The following is a 14,517-nucleotide window of genomic DNA, read 5'->3' as shown; positions in this document are numbered from 1 at the left end:
CCATTCAACTCCAGTTAATGTAAACTTGGAGGTGGAAGCTGAAAGTAAGAGATGTAGTGAAGCACATTGAACTTAGTCTGGGCTCTGTAGTAAATGTAGATAGAAGACAAGTACTTTGAGGTAGGATTTAAAGTAGGAAAGGTAGAAGGGTAGAATGATTTGGTGTCTTCTCATACACTATTGTTTATATAAATCTAAAGCTGGGCTGGAAAAAGAAGAAAAATGTAAAACCTAAGTGCTGATTGATAGCTACCAGTTTGTGTCTAACTTGAATTCTCAAATGCACCGCACTTTCCAGATCCTCTAAAGAAAGATCTTCCAGAGACAAAGAGCGTTCAAGAGATCGTGATCGAACATCCCGTGACAAAGACAGAAGCTCGAGGGAGAGGTCGCCGCGGGATTTCAAAGACAAGAAACGCTCGTACGAAAGCGCTAACGGCCGATCGGAAGAGCCGAGGAGCTCGGAGGAGCGTGAAGCAGGGGAGATATAACTGGCTGTATATTCACCTGATCTCTAGCTTCCTATGGAGTTGCATACTTTGGTTTAGTTTACAGTTGTTCAAAGGGACACCAGTGAGCAGTTCCAACACTGATACAACTAGGGTAGATGTACAGTATATAAAAGTGGTTATAACAAAGTCAGAATTAAACCCCATGAATTAATGGTGCCTAAAGCTGGGTCCTGGACTTCCACCAAGTTGTAAAACTTTTCTGAAAGATTTCTCTCTATTCAGGACAACAGTTTTATGTACCAAGACGCAGATCTCAATGTTTTTAATCTCCTTTCCAATACAAGTTAGTGAACAAATTATATTGTACTACTTGCCTTGGGTGCTTTTGAACCTTTATAAATTCTCCAATTCTGCTCCAGTCAAAACAGCAGCATTGAAAGGTTGTATTTGGGGGGATTTTTTTTTTTGTTTGCTTTTTTGTAAGAGGGTGGGTGGATGGATATTAACTTTTACTCTAAGATTATGTTCCCAGTGTTGGGTTTTATTTTTGTTTGGGATCCTAGGAGTTGATTACAGTGGGAGCATTTAGACAGGAATGTGTGCTGGAGAAAGCGGAAATGTCTTTTTACAGTGCCTACTTAGACTTGGAAATTGAACAGCTGTTGCATTACATCTTTTTTTATTTCTACTTAAATTTTGAAATCAAAGCCAGTCCCATATCTGTACCATTTGATTGGTATGTGTTCAATATATTTGTTTTTTTCCAGAAGGACTCTTTCTGCTTTTTCTTGTGGAGTACATCTTTAATTGTATTAAAACAAACAAAAGAACCAGCAACAACAAACAAAAATTAAGAACAAAAGAAATAAAAAAAATTTAAAAGAAACCATATTGTCCAATAACTTAACAAGGATATACTGGTCTGTTAAGGTGGTTAACTAGCAGTTCAGTCATTTTAAAAATACCTGATTATTAGTTTTTAACATACAGATGTGCTCTAGGAGAAGCAGTCATTCCTCTTACAATCCTGATTATTCTAGAATGTTCAAAAGCAGAAACATGTGGAGACAGAATCATAGAGCAGTTTGGGCTGGAAGAGACCTTAAAGATCATCCAGTTCCAACCCTCTTGCTGTGGTCAGAGACACCTTTCTCTAGTCCAGGTTGCTCAGAACCCCATCCAGCCTGGCTTTGAATAGTTCCAAGGATGGGGCATCCACAAGTTCTGTGGGCAACCCCTCACTACCCTCACTGCAAAGAATTGATTCCTAATATCCAGTCTAAATCTACCCTCTTTCAGTTTAAAGCCATTCCCCCTTGTCCTGACACTACATGCCCTTGTAAAAAGTCTCCCTCCATTTGTAGGCTCCCTTTAGGTACTAGAACATTCTGTAAGATCTCTCCAGAGCCTTTTCTTCAGGCTGAACAACCTGAATTGTCAGGAGTGGTGCTTAATCCCTCTGATCATCTTTGTGGCCTGCTGTGGGCCCACTCCAATAGGTCCTTGTCCTTCCTGTGCTGAGGATCCCAGAGCTGGATGCAGCATTGCAGGTGGGGTTGGTGGGCATCCCACCAGGGCAAAGCAGAGGGGCAGAATCCCTCCTCTGACCTTGTTGCCCACACTGCTTTGGGTGCAGTCTAGGACACGTTTGGCTTTCTGGGCTGTGAGTGCACGTTGCTGGGTTGTGCCTAGCCCCACATTCACCCCAAGTCCTTTTCAGCAGGGCTGCTCTCCATCTGTTCATCCTTCAGCTTGGATTTGTGCTTGGGATTCCCTGGCCCAGGTGCATCACCTTGCACTTGGCCTTGTTGAACTTCTTGCGCTTTGCACACACCCACCCCTCAAGCCTGTTGAGGTCCCTGTGGATGGTATCCCTTTCCTCCAGTGTGTTGACTGCACCAACTTGCTGAGGGTGCCCTTGATCCGAAGGGGTTGCTGTCCATTCTGTTGGATTTAAAGTGCTTTGGGGTATTTAAGCTACTCAGATATGCCCTACTCCCACACAGAAGAATTTAGATATTGGTAAGTTTTCCTCATTGTGATCACACCACTGAGTTACCTGATAGTGATGCTTAAGAGCAGTGTTTGTAATGATCTGTTGGCATTTCCAGCAGGTTCTGCAGCCTGTCTCTCCCTAGTGCAAGTGCCTATGACCGCCTGCTAACGTCCTTGTGTAATACCATTCACTCTGTGCATCCCTCCTCAGTGTCATTTCTATAGCATCTTCGGTATGGTCAGAGCACACGGGTGATAATTCTAACACTGAAGATAATTTAGCAGTGTATTGACTGGCAGTGAAAGCTAGAACAGGACATTTACACCTCTGCAAGGACTTGGATCCAGCACTGCACATTCCACTTTGAATTCACATCATTTTAAGCTGCCAAAGTGATGATGACTAACTACTTAAACATTTATTTATTTATCCATTTGAATTCTGAGCATGAGTTTCCTTCCTGGGACTGTTTTTTGATTTCCTGGATGGCCCAGGTGGTTGATGAAGGGAAGTTACCAGTGTTTGTCCATCTGCTACAGACAGAGTCTAAGTGCTTGAAAACATCTATCATCACACAGTTGTTAATGGAATTCTAGTGGTGTGACAAAAGGTGACCAGTCATTTCTAGATATATCTTACATAGCACAAGTGCCAGTGATTCCTTTGGAATTCCTTTCTGGATTATATTCCAGAAATACTCAGGACCTGTCTCCGCCTGCAGCCAGCAACTACAAATTTTGTATTGTAAAAAGGGGGAGGAAGGGAGGGTGGGTGAAACTTGCATACTGTGACAAAACAGTGCCTAGACTCCACACTAGCAAATTCTGGATAATATGCCATCCACTTTACAAATGGCTTTTAAATTTAAATTGCAGAAGGGAGATTGGGTTTGGGCCTTCCCTTATGTAGAGGAAGTACCACGCTAAATGTTAAGCAAGAAGGTATCTCTGATTCCCTCATAAAATAATCTGAATTACTTGTGAAAATACAGGACTGAAGTGCAGTTGGGAAGAAAAAATTAGGATGACTGATGAAACACACTTAGGATGCAAAAGATTTGGAGCATCTATCAGAAGAGGAGAGTTGTGCCTAAATACGGATCTTCCACTCATCAGAACCCAATGACCTTAATTTCCAGGACTGAAAAACTGAGGTATTCATCACCTGTAAATTTCCTGCTGGACAGCTGAAGTGTGGTATGGATTGACCTTAGTCTTCATGGTTAAATAGATTGTGAGATGGAGCTCTTGAGAGAACCTAGGGGTGCTGTAGATGAGCATCAGCTTTTGAGATCTTGGAAATTTTGCTAATGCAGTTGTAGCTCTATAGCAGTTTTTCTCAAACTGAAGATGTACAAAATGAGCAGAAAAAGTAAATAACTGATTTAAAGTGTTTGAACTGCAGTGAACTTGCAAGCATCATTCCCATATCTTATAATCAGTCCGGATTAGTCAGGGGAGTGCAAAACAAAAAGGTTAAGATGCTAAGGAGCTGGAGAATGGCATATTACCAGAAATGAGATCGTCTCCTGAACATGAAATGGTAGAATTGGTTACTTTGAAAAAGCCCATCAAGAACATCGGATCCACCCATTAACCCAGCACTGCCCAGCCCACCACTAAACCATGTCCCCAAGTGCCACATCTTCCTCCCTTCTGAGTACCCCATGGATGGCAACTCAGCTACCTCCCTGGGCAGTCAGGCTCAGTGCCACCACAGCCTGCGTGTTGCTTTTCCCACTGCAGCAGGAGGAGCCACACAGTAAAATCATTTCCATGACATTTCCAAGCAGAAGCTTGGCCTAGTGCCACTGTATCCCATTACCCAACATAAGACTTGCCAGTGGAGCTGCCACAGGAGGCTGTTCCTCTGTCCCCATGCCTTCCATCAGCTGTTGGATCTGGGAGTTACCATCCCATTACTTCAATGATAGCCCTGCCCTGGAGCCCCTTTCCCTGTCCAGCCTATCTTGCACCACCCATCCCCAGGGGGAATGGGAGAAAATAGGTAAACCAGCTCTCTAAGCCAGTGCAAAGTGATGACTGAGCAAATGTTAAATAGCCCTCAAGCAGGGATCATCTATGTAGCTGAAGAGAGAATGGTAGCAAGACTTGACCCCTGGGGCCAGTGCAAGGCACCCAAGGGCATGGGTGGCTACATCCAAAGATAATTTAAGCTGTACAGACAGAGAAGTCGGGGGCTGCAGTCAACATTAAACCAAGTATAAATGCAGACTGAGCCACAGTTCAGAGGCATTGGCAGTGTGCAGAGTGTTGTGTAGGGGTGTGCAGCACCTGATAACCCCTCCAGTTTACTGTTCTCTGTCCCACATTTCACATGCCACCTTCCTCAGTATCATTTTCCTTTATTCCAAGGCAGTAGAGATTAGTTTCTTCTGATGTAGGGGCTTATAAAAAAGGTTAATGCACTCTTCGTCCAGTCCTGCATGAAAGTTCTTTCTCTTTAGTTTTATGCTTTGATCAATTTTATCCACTTGCTTAATAAATTCATGCCCTATTACTACTCATGTGATTATTTATTATTTTCAGTAAGAACTGAAATCTGTCTTTCCCTGCAGTTTGCAAAACAGGGAAGCAGAATCCTGCACAATGCGGAATTTCAGGAGCCAGCCAGCCGCTCCAGGCCACAGGACCCCAACACCAACACCAGCCCTTTTCCCTGGCAAACAAAACTCACCAGGCCAGGTTCCTGATGGCAGATTGCAGGAGCCACTTGGCACTGTCAAATCAGCCCCAGGTGCAAGTGGCGCCAGCTTGGGTCCGGGAGGCATCCTGCACAATGAGGAATTTCAGGAGCCGGCTGGCCACGCCGGATAAGGCTGATTCCAATGAAATGGCTTTGGAGGAAGCCGTGTTGTGGCAGTTTTGTGTTGCCCTTGGGATGCCTTTTGCAGCTGCAGTGTGCCTGGAGCTCTGGGCTCTGTGGTTTGAAAACCCCAACCCTAGCTGGAACCCTAACCCCAGGTAGTAAATGTAGGCTTAGGCTAAGGCTAAGCCTAAAATGTCCTAAGAAACTCTCAAGAATCCCCTATATATCCTTAGAAGGTGTGGAAAAGTCCTGAAAAAAACCTGCTCGACCTCCAAGCCCCACCTGTTTCTCTAACCCTCAGATGTCTTCCCTACCTTTTTTGCAGTGGATCTTGTCCTCAGAGGGTTCTCTCCTTGTCCTGGTGTGAGGGTTGCTGTCCTGTCCCATCGGGAGGGTTCCGCTCTGGTCTCGCTCTTAGGGTTGCTGTGTTGTGCTGCTGTTGGGGGAACAGGCTGTTGTTAGGGGGGCTGGTTAGGCCAAGGTTAGGGCTGGGCTGAGGGGTGCTGCACCTCTACCTACCTTGCCTCCGAAGCTGCACCCTGTAGCAGCCCTGATCTCCACTGCACTGTCCAGTCCTTAAAGCCCTCTCCCTTTACCCCTCAAGCCCCCTCTCAGCTGCCCCTCAGCTCCTGTGTGTCACCCTTAATCCCTCTCCTTTGCCCCTCAGCCCCCAGCTTCTCGGTGTCACCCTCCAGCTGCCCCTGCCACCCTGTGTGGCATCTCTGTGTGTCACCCACTGTCCCCTCTCCCTACTCCTCCCTCAGCTCCCAGCCTCTGCCACCCTCAAGCCCCCACAATACCCCTCAAGCTGCCCCTCAGCCTCTGTCATGCCCTGAAAAAACCCTAAAAACCCTATCAATTCCCTAAAAAGCCCTAGTTTTCAAAGTGTCCTAAACACCCCACAAAAACCGAAAAATAGCCTCAGAATACACTAAAAATACTCTACTTTTAAAAAGCCTCTAAAACACCCCTAAAAATCCCCAAAGAACCTCTAAAAAAATCTCTAAATAGTCCTAAAAGAGCTCTAAGAATACCCCTAAAATACTTAAAATGCCCTGATAAGACCCTAAAAAAGCCTAATAATTCCTTTAAAAACCCTAGAAATACCCTAGTCCTAAAAAGTTCTCCATATACCCTCAATACTCCTCAAAAAGCCCTAAAAACTTTTAAGCAGTCCTAAAAAAGCTCCAAGATTACCCAAAAACACCCCTAACAATTCCAATTAGTAGTAAGCCCTTAAAACACCCTAAAAATTCTTTTAAAAGACCTGAAAAAGCCCCAAAGGTATCCTAAACAATCCCAGAGAATTCCTAAAAAACTCCTGCAAAAAAAAAAAAACCCTAAATATCCTTAAAAATCTCTGAAAAAAACCTAAAAAACTCCTAAAAGACAGTTTAACTCCTACCTGTAACTCTGTGGCCTCCAAACATCATCTCTACCTTCTAACTGGGGTAATTGCCTGCACCTGCTGGGAGGGTTCTGGGGCTGTCCCACCATTCGGGTTCACCTGTACCCTAACCCTACCTGGTACCCCGAGTCCTTTGCACCCCTAACCCTCAGTGTCAGCTCTCCACCTCTCAAGCCCCCCCCCTCTTTGCCCCTCAGCCCACAATGTCTGTGTATCTCCCAAAGCCCGTGTTCGGGATCCCACGTGCTGCTGCAGGGAGTCACCGCTGGGTGGTGGGGGAAGTGAGGGATGAGGTGACCTGCATTGAAGAACCCCAGCAGAGGGCCAGCCACTCAGCACCAGAGGACCCTGAACACCAACACCAGCCCTTTTCCCTGGCAAACAAAACTCACCAGGCCAGGTTCCTGATGGCAGATTACAGGAGCCACTTGGCACTGTCAAACCAGCCCCAGCTGGCACTGGTGCCAGCTTGGGTCTGGGAGGCATCCTGCACAATGCTGACTTTCAGCAGCCAGCTAGGCCAGGCTGGGCCACAGGCCCCCAAACACCAACACCAGCCCCTTTTCCCTGGCAAACAAATGTTGTATCAGCAGCTGGAAATACAAGGAAAGAGGAAGAAATGTTTGCTTCTAGCCCTGGCTTTCCCTGCTTTCCCCTCTGTGGGCATGTAATGGAGTCGGCAGGCAATTAGAAAGTTGTCTCATGACCTACCTCTCCTGGCCCTGGCTTTTCAGTTCTTATTGCTGGGCAAACTGCAGTCCCAAATCCCTTTCCCTAGGCTCAGTGGTGCTGCCAGACCACTGCAGGCAATCAGAGTTATAGGAGATGCTCCATCAGAAAAGCAGGATTAACTAGCAGCAAAGTAGGGCTGGACACCAGCAAGGTCACAAAGGGCCTGAGAGCAGCAGGAGCTGCCGTGGCTGTACAGCCCTTTCCCACTTTCCCAGGCTGAAACTATCTGACAAGTGCTGACTGTGGTAAAGTATTGATGGTGATGCTCATTTAAGTGCACAAGGGTTAGAAATCGTTCCAGGTGCTGGCTCAGAGGGGTTGAAAAGAAGGCACTTTTACAGCACTGGCCCTCAGGCACCTTCAGCCCGGCTGGAGCCTCTGTCTCCATCTCTGGAAGGTGGTAAATGGGTGGGGACTTTGCACTGGAACCACTGTAACTTTTCTAAGGGCTGCCTTCAAATCTTCGGAAGCTCAAACTGGTTTGCAGCAGAGCAATGGGAGTAAAGAACTGCCACCGCCTCTTTTCTGAGCTTTAACTACTTGTACTCCTTCAGAGGGATTTGAGACTATAAATAGTTTTTTACACATATTGTTCTTGTTTTACAGTTTTTGCCAGTTCTGTGCAATATGCTTCACTTTCTCCCCGAGCTGAACAGAAAACTGAAGCAAATAAAGCAGCCTGCCCCATCTTCCCCTCTGGCTAGAGTTCCTCTTCTGGACTTTGGGATGAAGCATCCTTTGCCAAATGCACTGGGTGATGAAAGCTACATGTTAAATGAAGAAACCTCTGCATTTTTACTTGTTTACAAAACTGTTGCATCATGGTTAAGTGGAATCCATGAGAAGCCTGACTGCCACAAGTGTGATGAGTGCCTGGGTGGGAGCTTGAGGTGGTTTTTGAAATCCCCCAGTACCACCAGTAAATGTGCACTGAAACCAGCTGCCATTGCTGCACATCACCTTTTCTGTGAAGCAAATGAGAGGGCACATCTGCTTTCTCTGTGTTTATTGCATTACACTGAAGCAAACCAGCATGTGGTTATTTGCAGTTATTAGCTGATTATTTCACCAAGTCTAAGGAATACCAAGAAAAGCAATTAAATAGTTCAGGACCCAGTTAACACTGAAGGGAGGCTGTGACTGGACAGAACGAGTCCTGTGCCAGGCTGAGGCCCCTGTGCTGCCCACACAGCAAGGCAGCAGTCTCCATCAGCTGGGTGCATTCTGAGTGCACCAGAGCCAGTGAGCTCTACTCTTGCTTCATGGGGGAACTCAACCCAAGTAATTTCCTGGGAGTAACACAGTGAAATCCACACCCTGGAGACGTTCATCCCTGCCCAGAGGGGTCCAGTGGTGACCACACTCAGTGTTGTCATCCCTTGTGCTGAAAGCTGCTCTGAGAAACCAAGGCTGGGTGAATCTCCTGGCTTATGCAAGATGGGCCTTTCCTCATGTCTCTCCCAGATGCTGGTCATTCCCAGCACTTCCCCCTTGTTTAAGTTCAAACACAAAACAAAACTCAGGCCTCTTAAATAATGACCTCTACAAAGATTCTAGAGATGCTCCAAAATGTCCTGTCATTCATGAGGATAGAGAGGTGGTAGGTGAGCCAAAGAGCTGCTGGTGCTGCTGGCAGGAGTAAGTCTTTCTTTTAGGAATAGAAAGTTTAAAGTCACCATCTTAAAATGCAGTCTTCAAGGACAGTGGCCAGAGGAACCCACCTGAAACAAACTGCAAAGCAAATCAGGATTTGTTGGTTGACTTTGATGTATCTGCAGGTTTTGTTTAGCTGTAGAAACTCAGTTTGCTAAGGAAATTATTGACATTGATATTCTATATTGTATAAGCCTTTTTTCTTGCTTTTTTAATTTTTAAATTTTAATTTTTCCAGCTGTGGCTGGGGGCCCAAAAGCAGCAAATCGGTGCTGGCAAGTTGTTTGAAGAGCCTGGAGGGTGCACAGCCTCACCAACCCTCCTCTTTGTAGATATTGTTCAGGTGGGTACAGATTTCATTGGTGACCTTCTCAAAGGAAGCTTTGCAGTCTCTGCCAAATTTCTCCTCCATCAGTTGTAAGATAATGTCACAGATAATCTAAACAAGGAGAAGGGAAGAAACAACCAGGGTGAACTTTTCTCCATTAGAGGCATAATAACTTATGTATCTTTAGCCGGGATTCTTGGAGGGCAGAAAGGAGTACAAGAACAATTCAGAGCACATGACCTGCAGAGCTTGTAACAGGGCATGGAAAATAAGCTGCATTATAGAATTCACAATAAAACTGCTGCTGGTGTTTTTAACTACCCCAGTTAATGCTGACTGCACCTATCACTTAAGGATAGCTGTATAGGACTGATGTGCTTCATCCATCCACTGCAATCCTTCTCCAGGCAGGGGACTGTCCCAAATATTTAGAGGCCATGATGAGCCCTCTGTTGGACACCTATGGAAAACATACATGGCTTGGGGGCTAAGTTTTTCCCTGACCTTTCCTGCTCGTTTGCTATCCAGCATGCTGTAGCAGAGTTCTTGCTGTAAGGTAGGTGGTATACTTTGAAATGCCAACTCCTTTCCTCTACAACATTTATTGTTTCATGTGCATTTTTACCCTGAAAAAGTATTTTCAGCCATAAATCATCACTTATTTTCCCACTCATTGAAAATTGGGCCCACTGCTTTTGAAATCACCTTCATTTGGAAATAATCTTTGCCAGAAGGTGCCTCTTTTTGCTGTGTAAGGCAGACAAAATAGTTATAAATGCACTCTGCTAGTGACCTTAGGTGGATCTGGGCAAGTAATTTGATCCTGTATTTATTATTTGAGTTTGTTTAATTATGACAATGCTGTTGTCATTGTTGCTCAATAACAGCTGGTTCAGTTGTCCTGGAAAATCTCAGCTCCTGTTACAAGATAAAAAATACATCAGGGACTGAGGTCCAGTGTTAAAGTCCTTTTCTGTATCTTGTTATTAAATGGCAGGTATGGGAATCGTATTGCTCTGAGAAAACCCTCTACAACTCATGGGCAGCAGTGCAGCTCCCACCACATCACCTGCCTGCACCACATCTGCTGTCCAGCCATCTTCCCCACCAATGCCAGATCTCTCACTCCTGCCATCTTCCACCACCAACCTCCTCACCTTCCACCACCTCCATTCTCTGAGGCATATATATGTATTCCTACATACAAAGCCTATGTTCCTCAGTTCTGCCCCTCAAAGAGGAAAACATGCTCTCCTCACAATTACACCCTTTGGGAAGAGGGCTGCTCACTCACCCTAAAGTTTTTGGGGTCAATCTTCAGCTGGGTGGCATGTTTCTTGCCAAGTGGGGTCACTATCCCAAGAAAAGCCTCAGAGTTGTCCAGGTGTTGCACCATGTCATTGATGGCACTGAAAACCTTCTTGCCATGGCCCCTGACTTGATCTGACTGTTTCATCTCTTCAGCAGAGTCCATGCCTTTGAAATGTGTGAAGTAGGACTTGGTGTCTGGGTGCTCAGTAAACATCCTGTTGAGGAATGAGAGACATCCTGACTTGTGAACCAAGCTATTAATGCAGATATAGCCACACATTCCAGGCCCTGCCTTCCACATTTATGTCTCTTTTCCCCCTTCTCTTTATTAGAACAGACACTTCTGCATTCCTTGTTTCTCCTTTGCCTTTTGCACCTGTGCATAACCCCCAGGCACATAGCAGCCAGTCCTCTCTCCCTTGCCTCTCCAGGGCATTTCCTTTGCTCATTCCACCTTAAAACCTATAATGAGCTTATTCCACTCCTTCTAAAGATAATATATTCTCTGTGTTACTTTCACAAAGAAGTGGCAGCACGTTCACATGACTGTGACAGTTTAATATTCCCAAAGATGTTCTGGACAACAGATATGACCACTGTGATACTGGTGGGTGTTTTCATAGAGAAACCCTACTATTGGTTTTGTTAATTAATCCCTTCCTAGAGTCCACTGCAAAACTTTCTTACTGCCTGTGACAGACTGTTGTCTGAGTATGGGGTACTGCTCATTCCATTTATTCAAAAGTAACACAATTCAGTGTGTTTGAAATTACCTTCGATCAATTACAGTCATCTTGGTCAAACTCTTTTTAAAAAAGCAGTTTACTCCTTTGGGTAAACTGGTTATCCACCTGAAATATCTATAGCAAATTCCACACTGCATTTCACAAAAAAGAGTCACAAAATGGTCGGGCTTGAAGGAACCTCTGGAGGTCATCTGGGTCAATACCACCGGTCAAGCCAGTTGCTCAGGACCATGGTCAGATGGCTTTTGAGTATCTCTGTGTATGGAGACCCAACAACTTCTTTGGGCAATTTGTGCCAGTGCTCAGTTGCACTCAGAAGTAAAAAAGGAAAAAAAAGTTTCCTGATGTTGAAGGGAACACCCTGTGTGTCAGTTTGGGCCCATTGACTCTGGTCCTGTCTCGTGGCTCCACTGAGATGAGCCTGGCTCTGCCTTCTTTGCTCTGTCCCTTCAGGTTTTTATGTACACATTGACAAGATTCCCCTGAGTTCTCTCTTCTCCAGGCTGAGCAGTCATAGCTTTCTCTGCCTTTCTTTATTGGAGAGATACTACAGTCCCCTCATCATCTTCCTGGCCCTTTGTTGGACTCTTTCCATTATGGCCACGTCTCTCTTGTCCTGGGAAGCCCTGACCTTCTCTATAGGCAGGCCTGGGGCTGTAAGACACTAAAGCAACACCTTCTAGAGTAAATTAGCCCAGGGAGGCAAGCTACTGGATGCTACTAACATCTTATGGCTGCATTTCCGACCCTAACTGTGCTCAGATTGTGCCACCTGCAGAAGGAAAGAGCAGCATGTAAGGCTTTGTGAGGGTAATCCAGGCACAAGGTGTGACATACAAGGAAGCTGGAGGGAGGGGTAAATGTCTGATAACTAGAAATAGTATTTTAACTGATCCATGCTTATGGAAGTGATGTAAGTCCCAGATGAGAGTAGAGTATGTGAAAGGTGAACAGAAGAGAGGGAAACAGGATGGAAATTAAGAGAGGAAAGTCCACAGAAAGGTTATAATACAGTGGAACGGATGGACTGAGGCTGAAGGAGAATCAGAAGTGAAATACCGAGTTTTTAAAAAGCATTAAAAGAGTTTAGAGGTAAAGAGGAAAATAACACCCATATTTTGTTCCCATTCCCTTTCATACCACCTTTTCTTTACCTTACATGGGTGAAGATACTGTTCTTGTCTCTTCTTCTTTTCCCATCCCCTTACCCCTTTGTTTTTATTTTTCCTTGTGTGGATTGCTCCTCTTCCCAGCAAGGGCTGCATGAAAAACACCATGACATGCTCCTAGGCAGTAACTCCATCCTTGCTGTTCCTCCTTCACCCCTCCAGGGCAGCAGCTGGATGGGCTCTTTCCTTACCTGACCAGCACAGCTGTCCCATTGTCCTCAGCATCCACATATATCTTCTCCCAGGCACCACGAGCACTTTGCACCTCTGCTTCAGAAAGTGACATGGTGGAGGAGATGTTGGCAACAGAGGGTGCAGCAGGAGGGAGAAGGACAGGGAGGTCCTGCAGGGTTCTTCTGCTCCAGGTCTCTCCTCAGGGCTCTCTAAATACTGCCCTGGGGATTTAAGAGATCTTGAAGGGTCTCTTTGTCTCTGTTACCCTCAGTAACATTTCTGCAGGTTTTAGAGCTACCTAATCACTTTTAATCAGGAAAGAAACCAACCACATGAGGAAGAGGACTAGCCCTGTAGTCATAGGTCAGGTGCCAAAGCAAAGGTCTCACTGTCTGAGGACAGAAGGGAAAAAAGGCAGTTTTCAGTGGGGGAAAAAAAGATAAATTCTCTTCCCCTCTCTCCCCTGCCAAAGCCAGTGCTTGGCTCCTTTTCCTGAAGGTGATCCTTGCCTGAGCACTAATTTTCCTGGTTTTCTCCCAAGAGTGCTGCTGTGCTGAGGGCACTGTGGTGCCCTGCCATCCCCTCTCCCTGGCACTCTTTGGTCTTTCAGTCAAAGATCCTGTTTCTAGTCCAGCAATTCTCTCCAGTTCCTGCCTTCATGCCACAGTCTCTGCTTTCCCCACAGCTCTCTGGTTTTACAGGGGCTCACCCCACAGCTGCTCCCAGCCTTGGTCCCATGAGGGTGGGAGGCTTCATCAGCCCAAAATCCCAGCATTGCAGGGATGGTGATGGCAGCGTGGCACAGCATCCACAGCCATAGTGCCCTGCAAAGCCACTTCCTTTTAGCACTGGAGGTAAAGGGTGCACAGGACCAGAGGCATTTCACTTTCCTAACCCTCTTGGCTGGCAGCTGGGATCTCTGTCCTGTCTCTGAGCTCTGACTGCCTGGGAGAGAGAGAAGGGGTGGAAGAAGGGCCAGAGTGGAGCTGCAGACAGAATCTCTGGACTTGTTACAGTCACAGTCACTTGGAACTGGAGGCAAAAAGTTTTCACGGATTATCCATGCAATGCCTGGGCTTAACCTCTGTCAGGAATGTTCTGGTTAAGTCCAGGGCATGCACGCAAAATAAGGGCTAAGGGGCTTGAGAAACTGCTGCTGGATGCTGAGGGCCGACAAAACTTTATATTGTTTGGGATGGTTTAGAGGAGGGAAGGAACAGGTGTGAGGGGAAAATATGCAGCATGTCAAGAAAAACCAGCCTGATACCCCAGGGCAGAAGGAAAGTGCTGGATGCAAACTCACAGAGACTGACTGGTCTTGGTGATGGTTGTGTCCCACTGCTGCTGAGGGAGGCCTCAAATGATCTCACTGAAATCTGTCCCCTCTTGCCTCCCTCTCCCTTTTTACCACACAGCAAACAAAGAGCAGTCTGGTAGAAAGCTGCAAAGCATCTGTGGGTGCCCCATCCCTGGAAGAGTTCAAGGCCAGGCTAGAGGGGACTTTGAGCTACTTGGTCTAGTGGAAGGTGTCCCTGCCCATGGCAGGGGGGTTGGAACTGGATGATCTTTAAAGTCCCTTCCAATCCAAAACATTCTATGATTCCCTAGTAGACTTCTCCTCTGCTCTCCCCCATTCTCCTCTGGGACACTGCAGTATGAACATGCTCCATCCCTTGATATATAGTCAGACATGCTGTCATGGGCCAAAAATACCTATTT

General features: G+C 46.0%; 2 protein-coding genes across 6 annotated transcripts in view; one reads left to right on the top strand and one right to left on the bottom strand.

The window, feature by feature from the left end:
• The window catches only part of LUC7L2 (LUC7 like 2, pre-mRNA splicing factor), a 30,036-nt gene extending 28,698 nt beyond the window's left edge, over positions 1-1,338 (top strand). For all 5 annotated transcript variants that reach the window (XM_054630862.2, XM_054630864.2, XM_054630863.2 and 2 more), the window contains one exon: positions 299-1,338. In XM_054630862.2, the coding sequence (XP_054486837.1) occupies positions 299-491 (193 nt within the window). In that variant the 3' untranslated portion in view covers positions 492-1,338. The remainder of the gene's footprint in view (positions 1-298) is intronic.
• Positions 1,339-9,324: 7,986 nt separating this feature from the next.
• Positions 9,325-12,910, bottom strand: LOC129120093 (cytoglobin-1-like). The gene is made up of 3 exons (XM_054632398.2): positions 12,816-12,910; positions 10,693-10,924; positions 9,325-9,509 (listed from the first exon to the last, which is right to left on the bottom strand). The coding sequence occupies exons 1-3, from the start codon at positions 12,908-12,910 to the stop codon at positions 9,381-9,383; spliced, it is 456 nt and encodes a 151-aa protein (XP_054488373.2). The 3' UTR covers positions 9,325-9,380.
• Positions 12,911-14,517: the final 1,607 nt, after the last annotated feature.

This window comes from Agelaius phoeniceus, chromosome 5 (genome assembly GCF_051311805.1).
Source record: "Agelaius phoeniceus isolate bAgePho1 chromosome 5, bAgePho1.hap1, whole genome shotgun sequence".
NCBI classification, from domain to species: domain Eukaryota; kingdom Metazoa; phylum Chordata; class Aves; order Passeriformes; family Icteridae; genus Agelaius; species Agelaius phoeniceus.
The sequence above is the reverse complement of the archived record's forward strand: the minus strand, read 5'-3'. Positions and strand labels throughout refer to the sequence as shown.

Bases quoted from the DNA above. Each gene is read 5' to 3' on its own strand.
- LOC129120093 (XM_054632398.2), bottom strand. From the start codon at position 12,910: ATGTCACTTTCTGAAGCAGAGGTGCAAAGTGCTCGTGGTGCCTGGGAG. The intron at 10,925-12,815 runs GTAAGGAAAGAG...ATTCCTCAACAG, and splicing joins GGGACAGCTGTGCTGGTCAG to GATGTTTACTGAGCACCCAG. The intron at 9,510-10,692 runs GTGAGTGAGCAG...CTCCTTGTTTAG, and splicing joins TTGACCCCAAAAACTTTAGG to ATTATCTGTGACATTATCTT.